The sequence below is a fragment of the Sceloporus occidentalis genome, unplaced genomic scaffold (assembly GCF_023333645.1).
Source record: "Sceloporus occidentalis isolate IW3139 unplaced genomic scaffold, rSceOcc1.0.p SCAF_56, whole genome shotgun sequence".
NCBI classification, from domain to species: Eukaryota; Metazoa; Chordata; class Lepidosauria; order Squamata; family Phrynosomatidae; genus Sceloporus; species Sceloporus occidentalis.
The window spans coordinates 3,569,874-3,586,328 of NW_028317036.1; the positions used below are offsets into that span (position 1 = coordinate 3,569,874).

General features: G+C 39.5%; 1 protein-coding gene across 1 annotated transcript in view; it reads left to right on the top strand.

Annotated features, from left to right (window-relative positions):
• The window catches only part of LOC149287833 (rho-associated protein kinase 1-like), a 42,099-nt gene that overhangs the window by 16,601 nt on the left and 9,043 nt on the right, over window positions 1-16,455 (top strand). The window contains exons 2-19 of the mRNA XM_089492383.1: window positions 2,122-2,203; window positions 3,961-4,061; window positions 4,789-4,926; window positions 5,662-5,837; window positions 6,233-6,317; window positions 6,944-7,088; window positions 8,188-8,326; window positions 9,208-9,299; window positions 9,595-9,754; window positions 9,853-9,919; window positions 10,276-10,364; window positions 10,811-10,859; window positions 11,665-11,800; window positions 12,427-12,518; window positions 12,679-12,925; window positions 13,327-13,433; window positions 14,146-14,296; window positions 14,811-14,971. Coding sequence (XP_089348509.1) covers window positions 2,122-2,203; window positions 3,961-4,061; window positions 4,789-4,926; window positions 5,662-5,837; window positions 6,233-6,317; window positions 6,944-7,088; window positions 8,188-8,326; window positions 9,208-9,299; window positions 9,595-9,754; window positions 9,853-9,919; window positions 10,276-10,364; window positions 10,811-10,859; window positions 11,665-11,800; window positions 12,427-12,518; window positions 12,679-12,925; window positions 13,327-13,433; window positions 14,146-14,296; window positions 14,811-14,971 — 2,217 coding nt within the window. The remainder of the gene's footprint in view (window positions 1-2,121; window positions 2,204-3,960; window positions 4,062-4,788; window positions 4,927-5,661; window positions 5,838-6,232; window positions 6,318-6,943; window positions 7,089-8,187; window positions 8,327-9,207; window positions 9,300-9,594; window positions 9,755-9,852; window positions 9,920-10,275; window positions 10,365-10,810; window positions 10,860-11,664; window positions 11,801-12,426; window positions 12,519-12,678; window positions 12,926-13,326; window positions 13,434-14,145; window positions 14,297-14,810; window positions 14,972-16,455) is intronic.

Genomic DNA, 16,455 nt, shown 5'->3' on the forward strand with positions numbered 1-16,455 from the left:
CCCTTCAAATTATTCCTGTAAAGATACCTTTCACTTAAAAGCCTGTTTGCCTGTTATCATAATGTCGGTATGTAGGAGCATTGAGAGATCCTCCATGACATGCTGTGCTGTTTGCCTGTAAAGTGTAACAGACATAGCAGTTTGTCTTAACAATCTATTTATTTCACACAGGCAAGGGACGGCAAAGTTTGTGAGTTTTAAGTGTGCCATCTGTTTGAATGATAATGCGTAAGGTCGTGGGGGCTTTCCAGAGAACCAAAGGGGGACCAGAGAAACTACAAACTGCCAGCGTGTGCTGCTTGCCTGCCAATTAAATGTACGGTGTTGTGAACTATGCAGCCCATCGATAAAGAATGCATTCTAATGACGCACTTACCTTTAGGAGAAGTTACAGCTCCAGAGATTCAGTGCGCCATCCTCTCCATGGTCCTGTTTCCAAGGCCTTCCAAGCTCTTTCATGGAATGCAATGGGAGCTCTTTCTTTGGGTCCCAGGAGTGGGGGGCTGTCCATGGAAGAGGGGAAACACATGAGGCGGGTTCACGATAAATCCATGAAAATTTAACATGCATATCATGGCATCCCTTTAATGTGTGTCCTTGGAAATCTATCTGTTTACAGTGTTTCTCATTAGAAATTGAAAATGGAACACATTGTTTTAAGTCCTCTATTTCCTGCCCCACAGCTATGCATGCTGAATGAATGCAAATGTACTTTATAGTCTAGAAAGTGTGTGTGTGTATATAAAATATATAAAGGTTGTAGAGAATAGCGGGGCTAAGATCCTGTGGGACTTCCAGATCCAGACAGACAAGCAAGTACTAGCCAATCAACCTGACATTGTAGTGGTAGACAAGGACCAGAGGACAGCGGCGGTGATAGATGTAGCCATCCCTAGTGCCAGCAACATCGGGAAGAGTGTGAGAAGCTGGAGAAGTATCAGGGCCTGAAAAAAGAACTAGAGAAGATGTGGAGAATGAAGGCCAAAGTAGTCCCAATGGTCATAGGAGCACTCAGGGCTGAGACGCTAAGCTGGGAGAGTGGCTCCAACAGATTCCAGGAACAACATCAAAACACTCTGTCCAGAAGAGTGCAGTGCTAGGAACCGCTGCACAGAACCCGCAACCTCTGGTAGAGGACATGAGGTTGAGGAAGAGACATACCATCCATAGGGCTGAGAAGGGAAAATTATATATGTTCCTAGAAAGCTTCATTGCTTTCTTCAAGTAGCTTTTCTCTATTTAAAATATGGTTAAGGAAGTGAAGGAGTTTCATGTCTTCTGGTAATGTGCTGCTGCTATAAATTTACAGAAATATATGATTCTCGAGTATATGGTTCTTCAAACAGACAATAGAGGGCCGTTGTCAACAGATAAAACCTGAAGGGAGAATTCAATGTGAATCTTATTTTGCGTTCTTAAGCTATTGCTTAAAATTTTACACAGAGTCATGAGAGTAAGAGGTATCCTGTTCCCATCAGAAGGAGTAAGTGTTTGAACAAAGTCCCCAGTTATTACTTTCTGGATATTATCTTTTCAGTTCCTTTTTAATGTGGTTTGATATGGAAAAGATTGAGCCAAGCTATGAATTGTCCATCTAGAGTAGAGTATCTAGATCCATCTTCCAAGCTTCTCTCTCATGCATAGAAAAGGTCTGGCGGTTACTCTTGAAGTTACTGTTTCTGGAAATATGCCATTATATTGTATAGTGTATAATGTAGCCAAATACATCAATGTAGCCAGTGCTTGCTAGACGTAGTCTTACAGAGACGTCTGAATGCTAAGACAGGCCGAAACAGGCATATTAGAACATGTGAGGCAGGCAGCAACTTGTCCCAAAGTAAATTATGAAGTATTGAGGGTGTAGTTCATTGTGGGGTATAAAATGGTGAAATAGCAGGACTAAGGTTGTGTTGATTCTTTGTTCAATTCATGGTAGGGCATGATAGCCGAGACAAGCTGAAGGCTCATTCTGCAGCGACAGTCTAATTATCACAGTAGGAAGAGTCTTGTGCTTTGCGGTGATGATACTCTCTTGTGTATCTCCGGTGGTTTTTCTAGATGTGTTAATGATAAACCTGCTCGGTGCTTTCAAGTTTAACGATCTTATCCTCTTTATTTCAGGATGGCTTGGATGCTATGGTGTATGATTTAGATTTTCCAGCAATGAGGAAAAACAAGAACATAGACAACTTTTTAAACCGCTGTAAGTATTTTCATTCTTGCACATCTAGAAACATGTAAATAGATGCGATTGACTTATATAGACACAGAACATATTTTAAGACTATTCATGTTGGGAATCCAGTGTTTCACCTATTTGTATAGGCCATTTTTTTTTTTATCCTTACACATTTTCTTTTTCATGTTTCTGACCACTACCCAGAGGACTCACCCTGCAGTATGTATAGCTTATAGTGAAATGAAAGGCGTTTGTAATGCAGCAAAGTGCATGGTACTGATTGCTAAAGGTGTGGAACATCCTGACTGTCAAATACAGTAAAGACTATTTTCAGGACTGATAAACTATTACATCTTTATTACACCTTAACCACCGGTGTGTATGTGTGTGTGTGTATATATATATATATATATATATATATATATATATATATATATATAAAATCGGGGCTTCTTTGAAGATTGCACCCCAACATGTGTAACAAGACAGTGTGCCACTGGGCCGAATACCCTACTAAGTCTGATTGCTATTTTCTATAAACCAAAATCAATTTTCTTCGTATGCTTTATGGTTCATTGGCTTTCACTGTGTTTGTATTCATACTTGTGAACAATCTCGTACGTTTAGATCATAATCCTTACCGGCATCCGCATGGCCTCTCTTTTAGTGGATTTAGACATTTGGAGTCCTACAACAGCCCTATAACGGCTCTATTTTGACATGCCTTTCCTCTGATTCACAGGAGATACGTTTTAACCATACATTGTTATGCTTTGTAAATGACTATCCTTAGTTGTTCATTCATAAATAGTTAACATGGTGATTTAAACTTCTCCACCCAGCTGCAATTCATTGCTTAGTAGATAAGTGCCATATTGTCTGGACTAGCCTCTCTAAAAGCAACATGTTTTGGTGGGCAAGGTAGTTTGACCCACTTTAACCGTTTCATGTCGTGCGTACTAACCTTTCAAATCTTTTCGTCACCTTCTATACGCAATTCATGATACCCAGTAGCACAGATACTTCTATTCCTTTCAAGAGGCCAACCCAGACATCTCATCATTTCTCTTTAAGGTGGAATCATTGCCAAAAAAACACACAAACAGCCGTTTATACAAAAGGTTCCTGCTGATTCTACGGCTACCACATTGCTCTAGAATTGGTCTTGAACATACAACAATTTGGAAACAATAGGGTTTATGATCCGTGCTTTGAAATCACGGCGAGCCCTTCTATTTTCGATTCCCGATGATCAACTAATTGACTCAAAGAAGCCTTCGTTACGGATGGACTCGGGCTCTTGATTAAGCATGTACAAATCTGCTAAGCGGCATGTTTCGTGAAGGAATAAAATCTGAGTCCTGACGTTTTATTAGGAACTTGCGTTTCGGTTTAATAGTTGTTCTCTGTTTGGAGAACGCTAGCGTTTTGAACGCTTTCCATGGAATCTCATGCCAGTGCTGACCCTTGTGGATTAAAATAGCTTTTTTTTCATCTATGACCAAATTTGGAGCTGAAATATCTGCCCACTGGGAATTTGTAAATTATTCTAGTTTATAGAGTGACAGGTTTATATAAATAATTCCACTTATTCCCACTGCGTGTTTTAAATTATAATCTACTTTTGAAATATAAAGTACCGGAAAAGGTGCCAGCTTTTCCGTATAATGTTCGGCCCTCTTCGCCATTGTAGTTTTCGTCATTAGTTTTGTTGTTTTTTTTTATTATTCTTTTTGCAAAACTCAAAAAGCCATAACCTAACAACCGTTTTTCTTTTGCAGATAAAGACACGATAAGTAAAATCCGAGATCTGCGCATGAAAGCCGAAGATTATGAAGTAGTAAAGGTTATTGGTAGGGGAGCGTTTGGTGAAGTTCAGCTGGTACGTGGCTCTGTGCTCTCCTGTCCTGTAAAAGTCAGAATAGGTTTCTTCATTTAAAACAATAAAATTTGTATTAACCCTTTTTTTGCCCCTCATTTCTAATTACACTGCGTGTATATGAAAAAAATAATGACAAAAATGTAAAATGCTATAACTTTACCCAGCTCATCATTATTCCATTTTATTCATACATTTGACTTGATTCCCAGTATGCCAGCAAGGATGCGGCCCGTAGAACTGGTTTACATTTATAGGTTGATGGGTGGATGGAAGGCTTGATTGAAATACACACGCATTCTGTTTATATTCTTCTGCTTAACGAGCTATTAGCTTCCGCCGCGTAGCTCCTGCTGCGTCCTTCTAGATACATCCCTAGTCCAAATTAACAATATCCTAATAAATTCGGAGAATAAGTTCCGTGCCGTGTATTGCATGCTGTGTATTGTATGTGTGCGTTAATCCCGACCTATGCGATAACATATATAGTGGAGTGACTTGTTACGCTTATCGGTACATCTGTAATGACCTCACAGTCCCTGCTGCTATGTTTAAATCATCGCCTTGTATCATAATAGGGGCTGGGATTCTTTCGTTCCGATAATCCGTGTTTATCCTAAATTAAGTGCTTGTTTAAAAGAACTAAACAAAACCGACGCAACCATTCAGTATGGGGAAATGGGTATTTTTTTTCCCTCTTTTGCTGAATGTTTTCTTTTTCACATTTAAGGTAAGGCATAAATCTACAAGGAAGGTCTATGCAATGAAGCTTTTGAGTAAGCTGGAAATGATAAAGCGATCTGACTCTGCGTTCTTCTGGGAAGAAAGGGACATAATGGCATTTGCTAATAGCCCTTGGGTCGTGCAGGTAAGATTACGATTGCCCTATATGCCTTATAGTTTGATTTCCTTTTGAAATGTGTTTAGGCGTGGTGTCAGATCTGAGTATTCTATCATATTGAGAAGGCATTGAATAGAAAGCTAGATTGTTGATCCTGGGATTGTTTTAGAAGGTCGGATGAGGGGAACCTCTACGTAAAACCAGTATGGTCCCCCCCCCCCCCCCTCTCAATGCCGTGTGTGTCTGCGGTCCTTACTGGGAGAGGTGTCTCCCTTTTCCCAGGCTTATTCCTCCCTTCTTATTTCTCAGTGATTGTGTCAGCCATACTTTGTAAGGGAGGATGAGGAGAAGGGTGAGAACTTCAGCAAAGGAAATTGATTAGATAATACCGGTCCTTCCGCCGAGTTCAGCCTCCATCACGTTAACTCATGATTCAAATAGCGCCAAAGCTTCCTGGTCAATAAAAAGCACACGCTGTGGATGGATTTAACTAATTGTATTTATGCTAAAAGGCTGTGATCTTAAAATTCCTGAAGTCTAGTTATATATTATGCGAATAATAGACGTTCTTTGTGTATGTATAGGTATTGAGTAGCGTGATAAAAATATGCGTATCAACTACAGGGGGGGATGAAACTATTATATTATAAGCTTTTAAATAGCTGATATTTGTTAACCATTTGTGAACATTGTATACCCCTTTATGTACCTTGCTCATGAACCTCTGATTTAGTCTAACGCTGTACATTTTGCTTTATCCAGTTATTTTATGCTTTCCAAGACGACCGCTACCTTTACATGGTTATGGAGTATATGCCTGGAGGAGATCTTGTCAATTTAATGAGCAACTACGATGTTCCAGAAAAATGGGCCCGTTTTTATACAGCAGAAGTAGTTTTAGCGCTGGATGCCATTCACTCAATGGGCTTCATTCACAGGTGAGTAGGCGACACATACCTGTCTGAAGATTTCGAGGAGCAGTCACTGTTACGCTATGGACAATTCTTACGGCATGGCTACCTGTGTATATGTTGAGGGCAGTGTGTGAAAGGTATATGATGATTATTTAAGGCTTTGTGTGAAATCTCAGCATTCTTTCATGTATCAAGAAGGATTAAAGCAGATCAGTCAATGTATGTAATGGTGTATACAAATGTGAAAAATGAATATGAGCATTGGTAGCCACTTAATGTGTGCCGTGCGGTGTCGTGTCTTCTCAGGATCGATATTTAAGACTGAATAGTGCAAGAGCACTTTTTTAAATGTAATATACCAGTTGAAATGTCTCATGGAATAACTTAATGTTGATTTATTTATTTTTTTTCCTCCGTAGAGATGTGAAGCCCGATAACATGCTGCTTGATAAATCCGGTCATTTAAAACTTGCTGATTTCGGTACATGTATGAAGATGAATAAGGTATGTTAAATTGTATGTGTAACTGTGTCAAATAGCCAAAAGAATGATGCCACCGCAAAATGAGAAGGTCTGACAGTAAATGTCCATAGTGTGTCCAGACTAGTGTTCTGTGTAACGTGTTTATACTTATTTGTGGATGCTACTCTTCTGTTGGTAATGAAATAACGTCTGTTTAAAGTGCTCAAGAGGTCTCTGGTTGGGTAGTTCTTAACCAAATTGGTGTCAGCCTTAGATAACAAACTTTTTAAACCACATTTTATTGGGTCTGTTCACTAAATGCAGAGTTGTGCTGCAAGTTGTGCAGCGAGTGCGAAGCGTTGAGAGAATCTCCAATTTGACTATACATTATACAGGGCGAACCAAGCGCTTTCTGTGGTTTGACTATTCATGATGTATACGTTAAGGAGTTGGAAGCACTCTTCCCTTACAAACTCTCAGTTTAGTAAATAAACCCCTTTGTGTAAAGTGACTTACATCCAAAATATCTGTGATGCGGTGTTTGTCACGCACATTCTGATCGGAAACGTGTAGCGTAGGATATGTTTTCTTTTGTTGCTCTTGGTGAAATACATTACCGTGATTAAAATAGTGCCATCCAATATAATATGGCTGTTTTCATCCTGCAGGAAGGAATGGTACGATGTGACACGGCTGTAGGGACCCCAGACTACATATCTCCCGAGGTGTTAAAGTCGCAAGGAGGTGATGGCTATTATGGGAGAGAATGTGACTGGTGGTCCGTCGGAGTCTTTTTATATGAGATGCTGGTTGGTGAGTAAATAACTCCTCTAATGAAACCCGCTGTCTGCGGTATGGTCAAAGGGTAGGTTGTGATATGGCCGTATTCACCACATTATCATCTCACACTCATATTTCTGATCAAGCCAACCTGTATGAGGTGAGGAGATGTTTGTTCATGTGGATCCACGAATGGCTGAATAGGAATAATACAAAAATAATTTATTTTTGTCAGTACTTGTAATTTCATACGAGTAATGTACACACTCGGCAGCATTCTCATTAAAGTTAATAGCTGTGGCTGCTGCGTACTTGTTAAGCAGAAGCCAATCTCGCATGTGTTAACCAGGCTGGCACCGTTGGCGGCTGCTCCACTATTAAGTATGTAAGTTGAACCGCTATTGACTTCTGTAGGAGTAATTCTACCTATGTGAAGGAAGAGTACTCCGCAGAATACTATTCATATAAAAATAGCATTGCGTATAGCTCCTTTATCTGCTGAATAGATATGCACTAATGTTATTCTTTTCCCAGTGTGGCATGCGGTGTGCCGGACATTGTGTGTTTCTTGCCGGCTCACTAGAATATGTACGTCCAAGTTTTAGCAACTCTGGACAAAAAGTTATTTTAATAAAAATCATAAGGGAAAATACATTTTCTACTTTACTGTAAAATGTGAATATGAATATATATAAATATATAGCATATATTGTGATTATTCGCGTATGAGATAAAATTCCCTTTTAAGGTCTTGCGTATTGGCCATAGGAGCGGAAAGATCACTCATTAGATATTAGTTTTCTCAGTTTCTTGCTAATGCTTCCACAAGAAATATGTCACTTTTCTAGCCTTTTAAATGTATTTGAGACACACAAGACTTATTGAGAGCAGCTATAGTTTGTCAAATGCACATAACGTCTGCATTTAGTTTTATGCACTCAGTATTATTTAATCTGGTTTGTTTCATACACGATAAATGTACCTCTCCATAAACTCTTAGGATTTTTATTTTTTCTTGCATTTTTCTTCCTCCTGCATCTGGAAACTTTTAATGTCCTTATCGTGATGCGTGATCATATGGCGATGAGTGATTGTCCCGCCGAGTCCCATTTGTTCTCCTTCAATCTTCTAGGAGATACACCCTTTTATGCGGATTCCTTGGTTGGAACATACAGCAAAATCATGAACCATAAGAACTCGCTCACGTTTCCTGAAGACAGTGATATCTCCAAAGAAGCGAAGAACTTGATCTGCGCATTCCTCACCGACAGGTAAGAAATATCATACATCTGAGAATGCTAAAGCAGCAAAAAGACTCCTAGCCACGTGCTAGCGATCGTTGACAGTCTGGACCGGATATGTTTGCTCTTGCAGCTCCTCAACTGTCTAAGCTTGTGTGTGCTGTGAAAGTAAGGAGATTAATCTAGAATAGTTTTCCTCTCACTAAAATTAAATGTTCTAGCCTACTAATATATTCTCCATCACCCTATCACAATATTTATACATATATCTTGATTAAATTCTAACATAACATATTTAAACGCACGCACTTTATATAATTATATTGCCTATAAATTAAAAAGAAGTCCGACCGTATTAACAAAAGCTGGAAAAACAAATTCTTACTCAATTTGGATTTTTTTGCTTGGCGTTTTTTTGGAAACTCCACAGTTTTGATTGTGGAGCGGGTTTTACACACAGCAAAGAAAGTATGATACTCTTACCCCAATATATACACTCTGATACACATACTCTGATCTGTTTGGCCTTAACTTACACAACAATACAAACTTGTGTAATTCTCCCAGATAAAAAATGGTGTCATCCATGTGGAGCAACTTTGCTGGCTTTGCGCTATCATTGGCCAGCAAATAAGGAAGAGCGGATCCCAAGGGTATCCCTGGTTTAGCCCAATCCGATAGGTTAAAATGGCACTAGACGAAGGCTCACAGTGTTGGCATCCATGCATTTAATGTGTATAGGGGCAGACAGGGTAAAGTATCCAAAAGTTAATGAGGCTTGGCCGTCTCTGCAGAGCCTGGCTAGTGGATTTAAGCTTTCTATTTAATGTATCTAGAAAGAGTTTAAACAGCTGGCGAGCAAACTAATTCCCATGGTGAATCCGATGATTGAAATGCATTTTTCTATCTAGGGAAGTTCGACTTGGCCGAAACGGGGTGGAGGAAATTAAACGACATCTCTTCTTCAAAAATGATCAGTGGGCGTGGGAGACTCTGAGAGATAGTAAGTGCTTTGTGCGTGCCGGCAGACATCTGTATTCATAGGGAGCGGCCTGGCCTGAGATCGAATGGATTCGCTAGTCTAACAAAAAGTGTGTCAGAATATTACTTTTACTTTGTTGGATTATTTTCTATGACATTGATTTGTCTGTGAGGCATTATCAAGAAAAATGAGTCTTATCTGTCATCAGATTCTATGTTTTGATGTCATTGTAGATCAGTATTTAAAGGATCTACTTTCATTTCCATTAGTAACCTTGTGAAACGTAACTCTTTAATTTTATTTAAATTGTGTTTAGCTGTAGCTCCTGTTGTCCCTGATCTAACCAGTGACATTGACACAAGCAATTTTGATGACCTGGAGGAAGATAAAGCAGATGAGGAAACTTTTCCGATCCCCAAAGCGTTTGTTGGCAACCAACTACCTTTTGTAGGATTCACTTATTACAGTAACAGGCAGTAAGTAGGCTCCGAGCCATGTATCAAGTCGGTTGCAAACCAGGTATGTTGAAGCTGACGACAGATATAAAACCTTTTTTGATCTGATTGTGTCGCAGGTATTTATCTGACTCCGCTGCAAGTACGGATGACAACAGGAGCAGCTCCAATGTGGATAAAAACCTGGTATGTGGCATGTTTGTCCCGTGCTTTTATTAACCTTCCATGCATCACTTGGATGTGTAATAAATTGTTGCTTTTTCAGTCTTCCGTGTAATAAACCTTAATGTGATATGTAGAAAATGTAGGCTTAATTCCTGAGCGTATTCGTTGTCCCAACTTACTCGCAGCATATATTTTAGTGAATAAACCCTGCCTCATGACCATTGCATTTCCCTACTCTGGAGATACACTAGACTACTTATGCATCTTGCGTAAGTGACCTGTAAAAGCTGATGAAAGCAGCATATGTATGTTTTTAAATCTAGAATTGTATTTTTGGCCCCAAAAATATTGGTAAAAAAAAAATGGTGTTTTTCCAGGTGGAAAATCTTCAGAAGAATATCTATCAACTTGAAGAGCAACTGCATAATGAAATGCAATTAAAAGATGAGATGGAGCAAAAGTTCAGGTAGACTGCTGTACGCTACGTGTTGAGCTTACGGCTCGCCCTTAATTTATCGAACGTGTCGGCGCATGTAATGGTAACCTTCTGCTGCTGGCCCGATTCGGCTATAAAATTGCCATGTGCTTAATTTATATGTATGAAGCATATTTTATAGTACTTGCCATTTTAGAAATGTTCTTGGCAACATACACCCTTTTTTTATTAACACGGGATAATTGGTGAATGATGTAAGGAAGAAAGCTGCGTTGCTGGGCTTTCTCTGCCGTTGGCGAAACGTCTCCTTTGTGCCGAGCCCCTGGCTCTAATACTATGTTTCTGTAAAACGGTGGGCCGGATGGGGTCTCGTCTGGGTCTTGGTTGTTGAGATTGCTTTTACAAGCTATGGTTTTGTAAGGGTTGACGGTTCTAACAAATCAATGGTAACGTTTGTGTTTCTTTATCTTTTAAAGAATGTCCAACATCAAGCTAGACAAAATAATGAAGGAGCTGGATGAAGAGGTATGCATTTCTTGTATGCATATATTTTTAATAGATATGTATACATGTAGTGTTCGGGATCCACTGCATACGGGCGAATACGTCCTTAAATGATTCATTGGGGTGGGAGAAATAGTCCACCTACTTTTGCCAGCCCCTCCTGTGTTTACACCTGATTCATTTTATTTCCAATGTCTTCATAATGCTCTGGCTCGTGATCATTAATTGATAGCTAGTTTGTTTTTCTTCCCTTGCAGAGTTTCTTTGTGGGGCATCGTGTGGGTGTGCTTAATACTTGGGATGTACAACAATAATATTGGTCTCTTCTAGTCTTGACATGCTTGTTTGCCCCATGTGTTTGTTATAGTCACATATCGGTATATTTTTTGACGGTTTAGAACGTTTCACGCGAGTAATGTTTTTATTAGAACAATATTTACGTGTACTTGATTGCATTCCTTTTCTTTAAGCCTGCAATCTTCAGAGGCGTTTTCCTTGTCTGTTGTGCAGTATAGTCACTAAGTGCCATTAGAAGTATTCTGCATTCCCATTACCTTTTCCTGCTAGAATGTACTTCTTTCTTGCTCGCGCTGCTATATGTGGGCTGGAAAAGAACCTTTTTTTTTTTTTTTTTTTTTTTTTTTTACCCTGCGTTTTTTGGTTTTTTTGCCTGAACAAATGGCAGCGGGATATATATATATATATATATATATATAATTTTTTTTATTTATTTTTTTCCACTCCAGCACCTGAAAAAAAATGCTAATTGTAGCTAAAAATAATTTGTTGCATAAGGCATAATCACTTCACGGTTTGTGATTTTTAGGGAAATCAAAGAAAAAACTTGGAATCGCTTGTGTCTCAAATTGAAAAGGAAAAAATGATGCTGCAGCACAGAATGAATGAATACCAAAGAAAGGCAGAGCAGGAGAGCGAAAAGCGCAGGAATGTGGAAAATGAAGGCAAGCCACCAATTAATCAGGGTTAAAATGTTCGAAGGAATGTCTTTAGTATCGAACCTAATTCTTCGTATTGTGGAATGTGTTTCCGGGCTTCTGACAGGAGTGAAGGTGATATGCCTTTTGTGTAAGCACATGTGGCCTTGATTATAGGTAAAAGGATCAGAGTTCAAGCAATCCTGTTAATATTTGTGCAATAAAGTTTGGATTTTAGGTTATGCTACATTTAACCCTACGAATGCCACAAGGAAATTGATCGATGTACTCCTCTGGCAGTTGGAGGATTAACAGCGCCACTTAAGTAATATGGCCGCGTAATAATTGGTGAAAAATTAGTAAAATGCCCATGTCATACAGACACTGTTTTGCTCTATTGATTGATAATTACTTTTGGCAATAGGTCTGCTTCTCAAGTGTGACGCTCTGTGTCTGTATTAGACCGTCTCTTTCACGGTCTCTTGGTACGAGTAACCGTTTGAAGTAGATGTTGGGGGGCCAGCCAGACAAAAGAACCCAAAACGTCAGGGGCCAGATCTAAAAATGGCCTCTTTGGATTTGCCAAGTGTGATCCAATCTGTACATGCACTTGTAATATCCATTGCTCTTTTCTACCTTGTCGTCTTACACAGTATCTACGTTAAAGGACCAGTTAGAAGACTTAAAGAAAATAAGCCAGAATTCACACGTCACAAATGAAAAAATAACACAACTACAGAAGCAAGTAAGTTTTTCAGCGATGACGATATTTATTGCTTAGCTAAAATAGATACGTTGGCAGAGCCTTTGTTTAGCGTGCAAATAATGCCGGTCATGTATTGTGCTGTAAAGCAATGCAATGACTGCTATTTACATTTGGCTAAATGATATGTTTTGTCTTGAAGTTGGAAGAGGCAAACGATTTGCTGAGGACAGAGTCTGACACAGCTGCACGGTTAAGAAAAAGTCAAAGTGAATTGAGCAAGACGGTGAGCCAGCTAGAAGCGCTGAACCGCGAGCTACAGGAGAGATGCAGACTGTTGGAAAGCAGCAAGCTACAGGTGGAGAAGGAGTTGTTCCAGCTCCAGGCAGCCTTGGATTCAGAGAGAAGGGACAGGAGTCAAGGGTCTGAAATGATTGGTGATCTACAAGGTACAGCTCATTTCAGCCTCAACTGAAACATGAATCTAATATACCATTGTAGCGAGCAATAGCATAATAAGTTTAATTGTGAAAAAACAGTCCTGTCTGTTTCTCACTTTGGGGGGAAAAGTCCATTGCCCCCCCCCCCCCCCATGTGCATGTAAAACTCTACTAGATCATAGCCTACTTGTCTACCATGCTGGTGGCTTGGCAGCAGTGCCTGCTTAAGTCCTGAATGCAGCATATATGAAAGCATACTTCCAATACCTGTGCCCGTAGACACAGGTGAACGTTTAACAGATGATGGCATCTAGTCGCTTGATAAGCAAAAAAATGAAACTTTGTAATTTTGCCTTTTATGCATCTGAGAGTTTACCTTACACTGGGTTTTTCTTTTTACTATCAAACAGCTCGAATGACATCTTTACAAGAGGAGTTGAAACATCTCAAAAACAATCTTGACAGGGTGGAAGCAGAAAGGAAACAAGCCCAAGATCACCTCAACCACTCTGAAAAGGTATGGTGTGGTTATTGTAACTCATTTAATATGAGAGAATCGGTATGAATACCTTCGCAAGATGCTGTATGCGTGTGTTCTGCAGGCAGAGCATTTCATTACAGTGGTTGCTTGCTACACCACGGAAGGCATACTGAATGTAGAATCAGACTGTATTTTGCTCTCCATATTCCTGAAACAGCGGCAAATCAATGTCATGACACTTCTTTACGTGAAAGGAACTGGTGAAATTGCATAAACTGCTTTCTTTTCCAAACCCAACAAGAACATTCCCATATATACTAGAGTAAGGACACTTCTTGAAATAGTTCTAGAATAAACTTTTTTTTTTTAAAGTCTACTTAACTCTTTCTATTTTCCACCCCTTTCATGTCTTAATAGATTGAACAAGTTGGTTATCCATTGGTAATTTTATACTCGCGTACATATAACAAATTTATATAGGGGTTCTAGACCGTGTATTCAGGTGTTTTTTGTATAATGTAGTGGAGCTGTACTGTACCTTAAAGCAGAACACTGCTGCATCCATAGAACTTGTAACTTTACAGAAATGTTGAAAAAAAATCACATTAAAGTGGCGGATCCTGCTGTGTGCTTTTTATGCAGCAGTTATGTGGCATGTTTCGACCATGTAGGCTTCAGTGTCCTGATGAGTCTAGTACTGCAGTACGGATTGGAAGGTGCCAATTTAATGTTTTACTTTTTTGAACAGGAAAAAAATAATTTAGAAATCGACTTAAACTACAAACTGAAGACATTGCAGCAGCGACTGGAGCAGGAGATCAATGAGCATAAGGTGACTAAGGCCCGGCTCAGTGACAAACACCAGACATTTGAAGAGGAAAAGTCAGTTGCTATGTGTGGTAGGTCTTCTGCTTCTTTTTCTTAACACGCTCAAGCCAATAAACTGCCGTGTTTCTACTTTGCTTGAAAGAACGATCCTGAATATCATGCACTACATATGGGTTATGGTGTGTCGACACCCAGGGACGGCTGGCAACTTAACGTTCAGCCTTATGACCCAGTGATATAAACACCAAGATTTTGGTATGTTACCTACATCCACATTTGCAAGAAAGGTTTGGGCTACCCTAACATTTACCAATATTACTATGTTGCCCATTTGTTAGAAATTCTATTGGGGCCATCTCACTCCAAAGCAAACTTCTAGCTGTCTTGATAAAGCAAATGTCTCCTTCTGTTTATTATGAACTAGTGCTCTGTTCTAGCATTTATCTCTCCCCAATTCTGCCCTTTTTTCTAATTTGGAAATAAACAACCTCTGTTTTATGTTTTGTTTTTATTTGATACTGTGATATAGTTTAGAACTTTAACAAATTAACGTTTTTCCATTTTTCGGATGTCTGTCATTTTTAGAGATGGAAATGAAAGTGAAGGCAGAAAGAGCAGCGAAGGAGAAAGCAGAGAACCGGAGAGTGGAGATAGAGAAGCAGTGCTCAATGCTAGATTTTGACCTCAAACAGTCTCGTCAGAAAATAGAGCACCTTAATCAGCAGAAGGAGAGGCTGGAAGAGGAGGTAAGAATTAACCGCCATTCTGTATTAGAGAAACATTTCTAAGCATCTAGATGTGTTTTCTTGGATAAAATCCCTACTTGTGGCTGGCTTTGCCCTTGCTGATGTGAAAGCAGCATTAGCATGATGGCATTAGCAGGGGTCAGGGGCTGTTTAGAAAGCTATAGGTATAGGTAATAGATCTTCTAGCAATGGGCTTTTGTTTGTTTTCTTTTGCAAATGTGTGAGGTTCACCACAGGGCCTGGACTGGGAATTAAAACCAGTCCTGGAGATAATAGAATACCAGGTTTATACATGGCACCATTTTTAGGGCACACTGCACATGTCAGGTTCAGGGCCAAACTTTGCATTTTAAAGTTTATTTGAAAAACACAGTCCTAAATATGATACATGTAAAAACACACAAAACAATTTTTTGTAATTCATACAATTTAACGTGGGCGTAACAAGAAACCACAGGGCCCCAGTGTGAAAATTGTCCCAGGTCCCTAACTTCACAAGCAACATGTCCCACGGTGCCAGCTTTGCAACCCCAAACAGTCTGCCTATGCCACCTTTGCCTGTCCAAACACTTATACGTTCATTCTAACGCACACAGACACCTACACAGGTACACATACACATTTATGCTCACATGCACACACTTATGGATACTTACATACTTTCTCTCGCTCCCCCTTACCTCAACCGCGGTCTGCCAGTCTGTTCTTGCCTCGTGCATCTGCCAGTTAGTGTTGACATCACATCCGGTACAGCACTGACTGGCATACGCAGGATGGGAGTGATCGATTTTGCTCCTGCAGCTTCGTTGGCGGCCACATATATAATTAGGTGACCGGCCCAGGGGAGGTGGCCTGCCGGGAAATCTCGCGGTAGGCCAGTCTGGCCCTGAATAACCAGTCCATTAAATGTTCTGCAACAGTGACCATGTTTGTCTATAACATATTGTGTAGCCAAGTGTTTTGCTCTGAATAGAAATGTTATGGCACTAAGACTAATCCTAATTATATACCATAATACAGTAAAACATAAGAGTGACATAAATTCATAGCACAGCCTCTGGTTAAGAGGTTGATCCATCCTCACAAACCGCTAAGTAGTATGTTGACATAATTCTGTTAAGGTATGTTTCGTCGTGCTTAATGCCATAGTGGGTATAAATTATAGTATTTAGAATTCTGATATGGGTTGACTGACTTTCAAATTAAGGCATTACAAGCACAATTCTTGGATTTTTAGAATTGCTTTTGGCAAACTTTACCCTTAAGCCCTTAGACTTTTTCTGAGGATTTTCTCATGCCGAGGAAGTAGTAGTAGTAAATTATATAGAAGTAACATCGTTATGGGCAGTCTCAAGATTCTCCCAAAGCCTTCGATGTTTTGCACCAAATTACTTTATTGGATTGGGATATTAGGAATATTATACAGCATTTTTATGTAATTGTATTTAAATATATGGGCTATTCCTTTAGACACGCTTTCATTT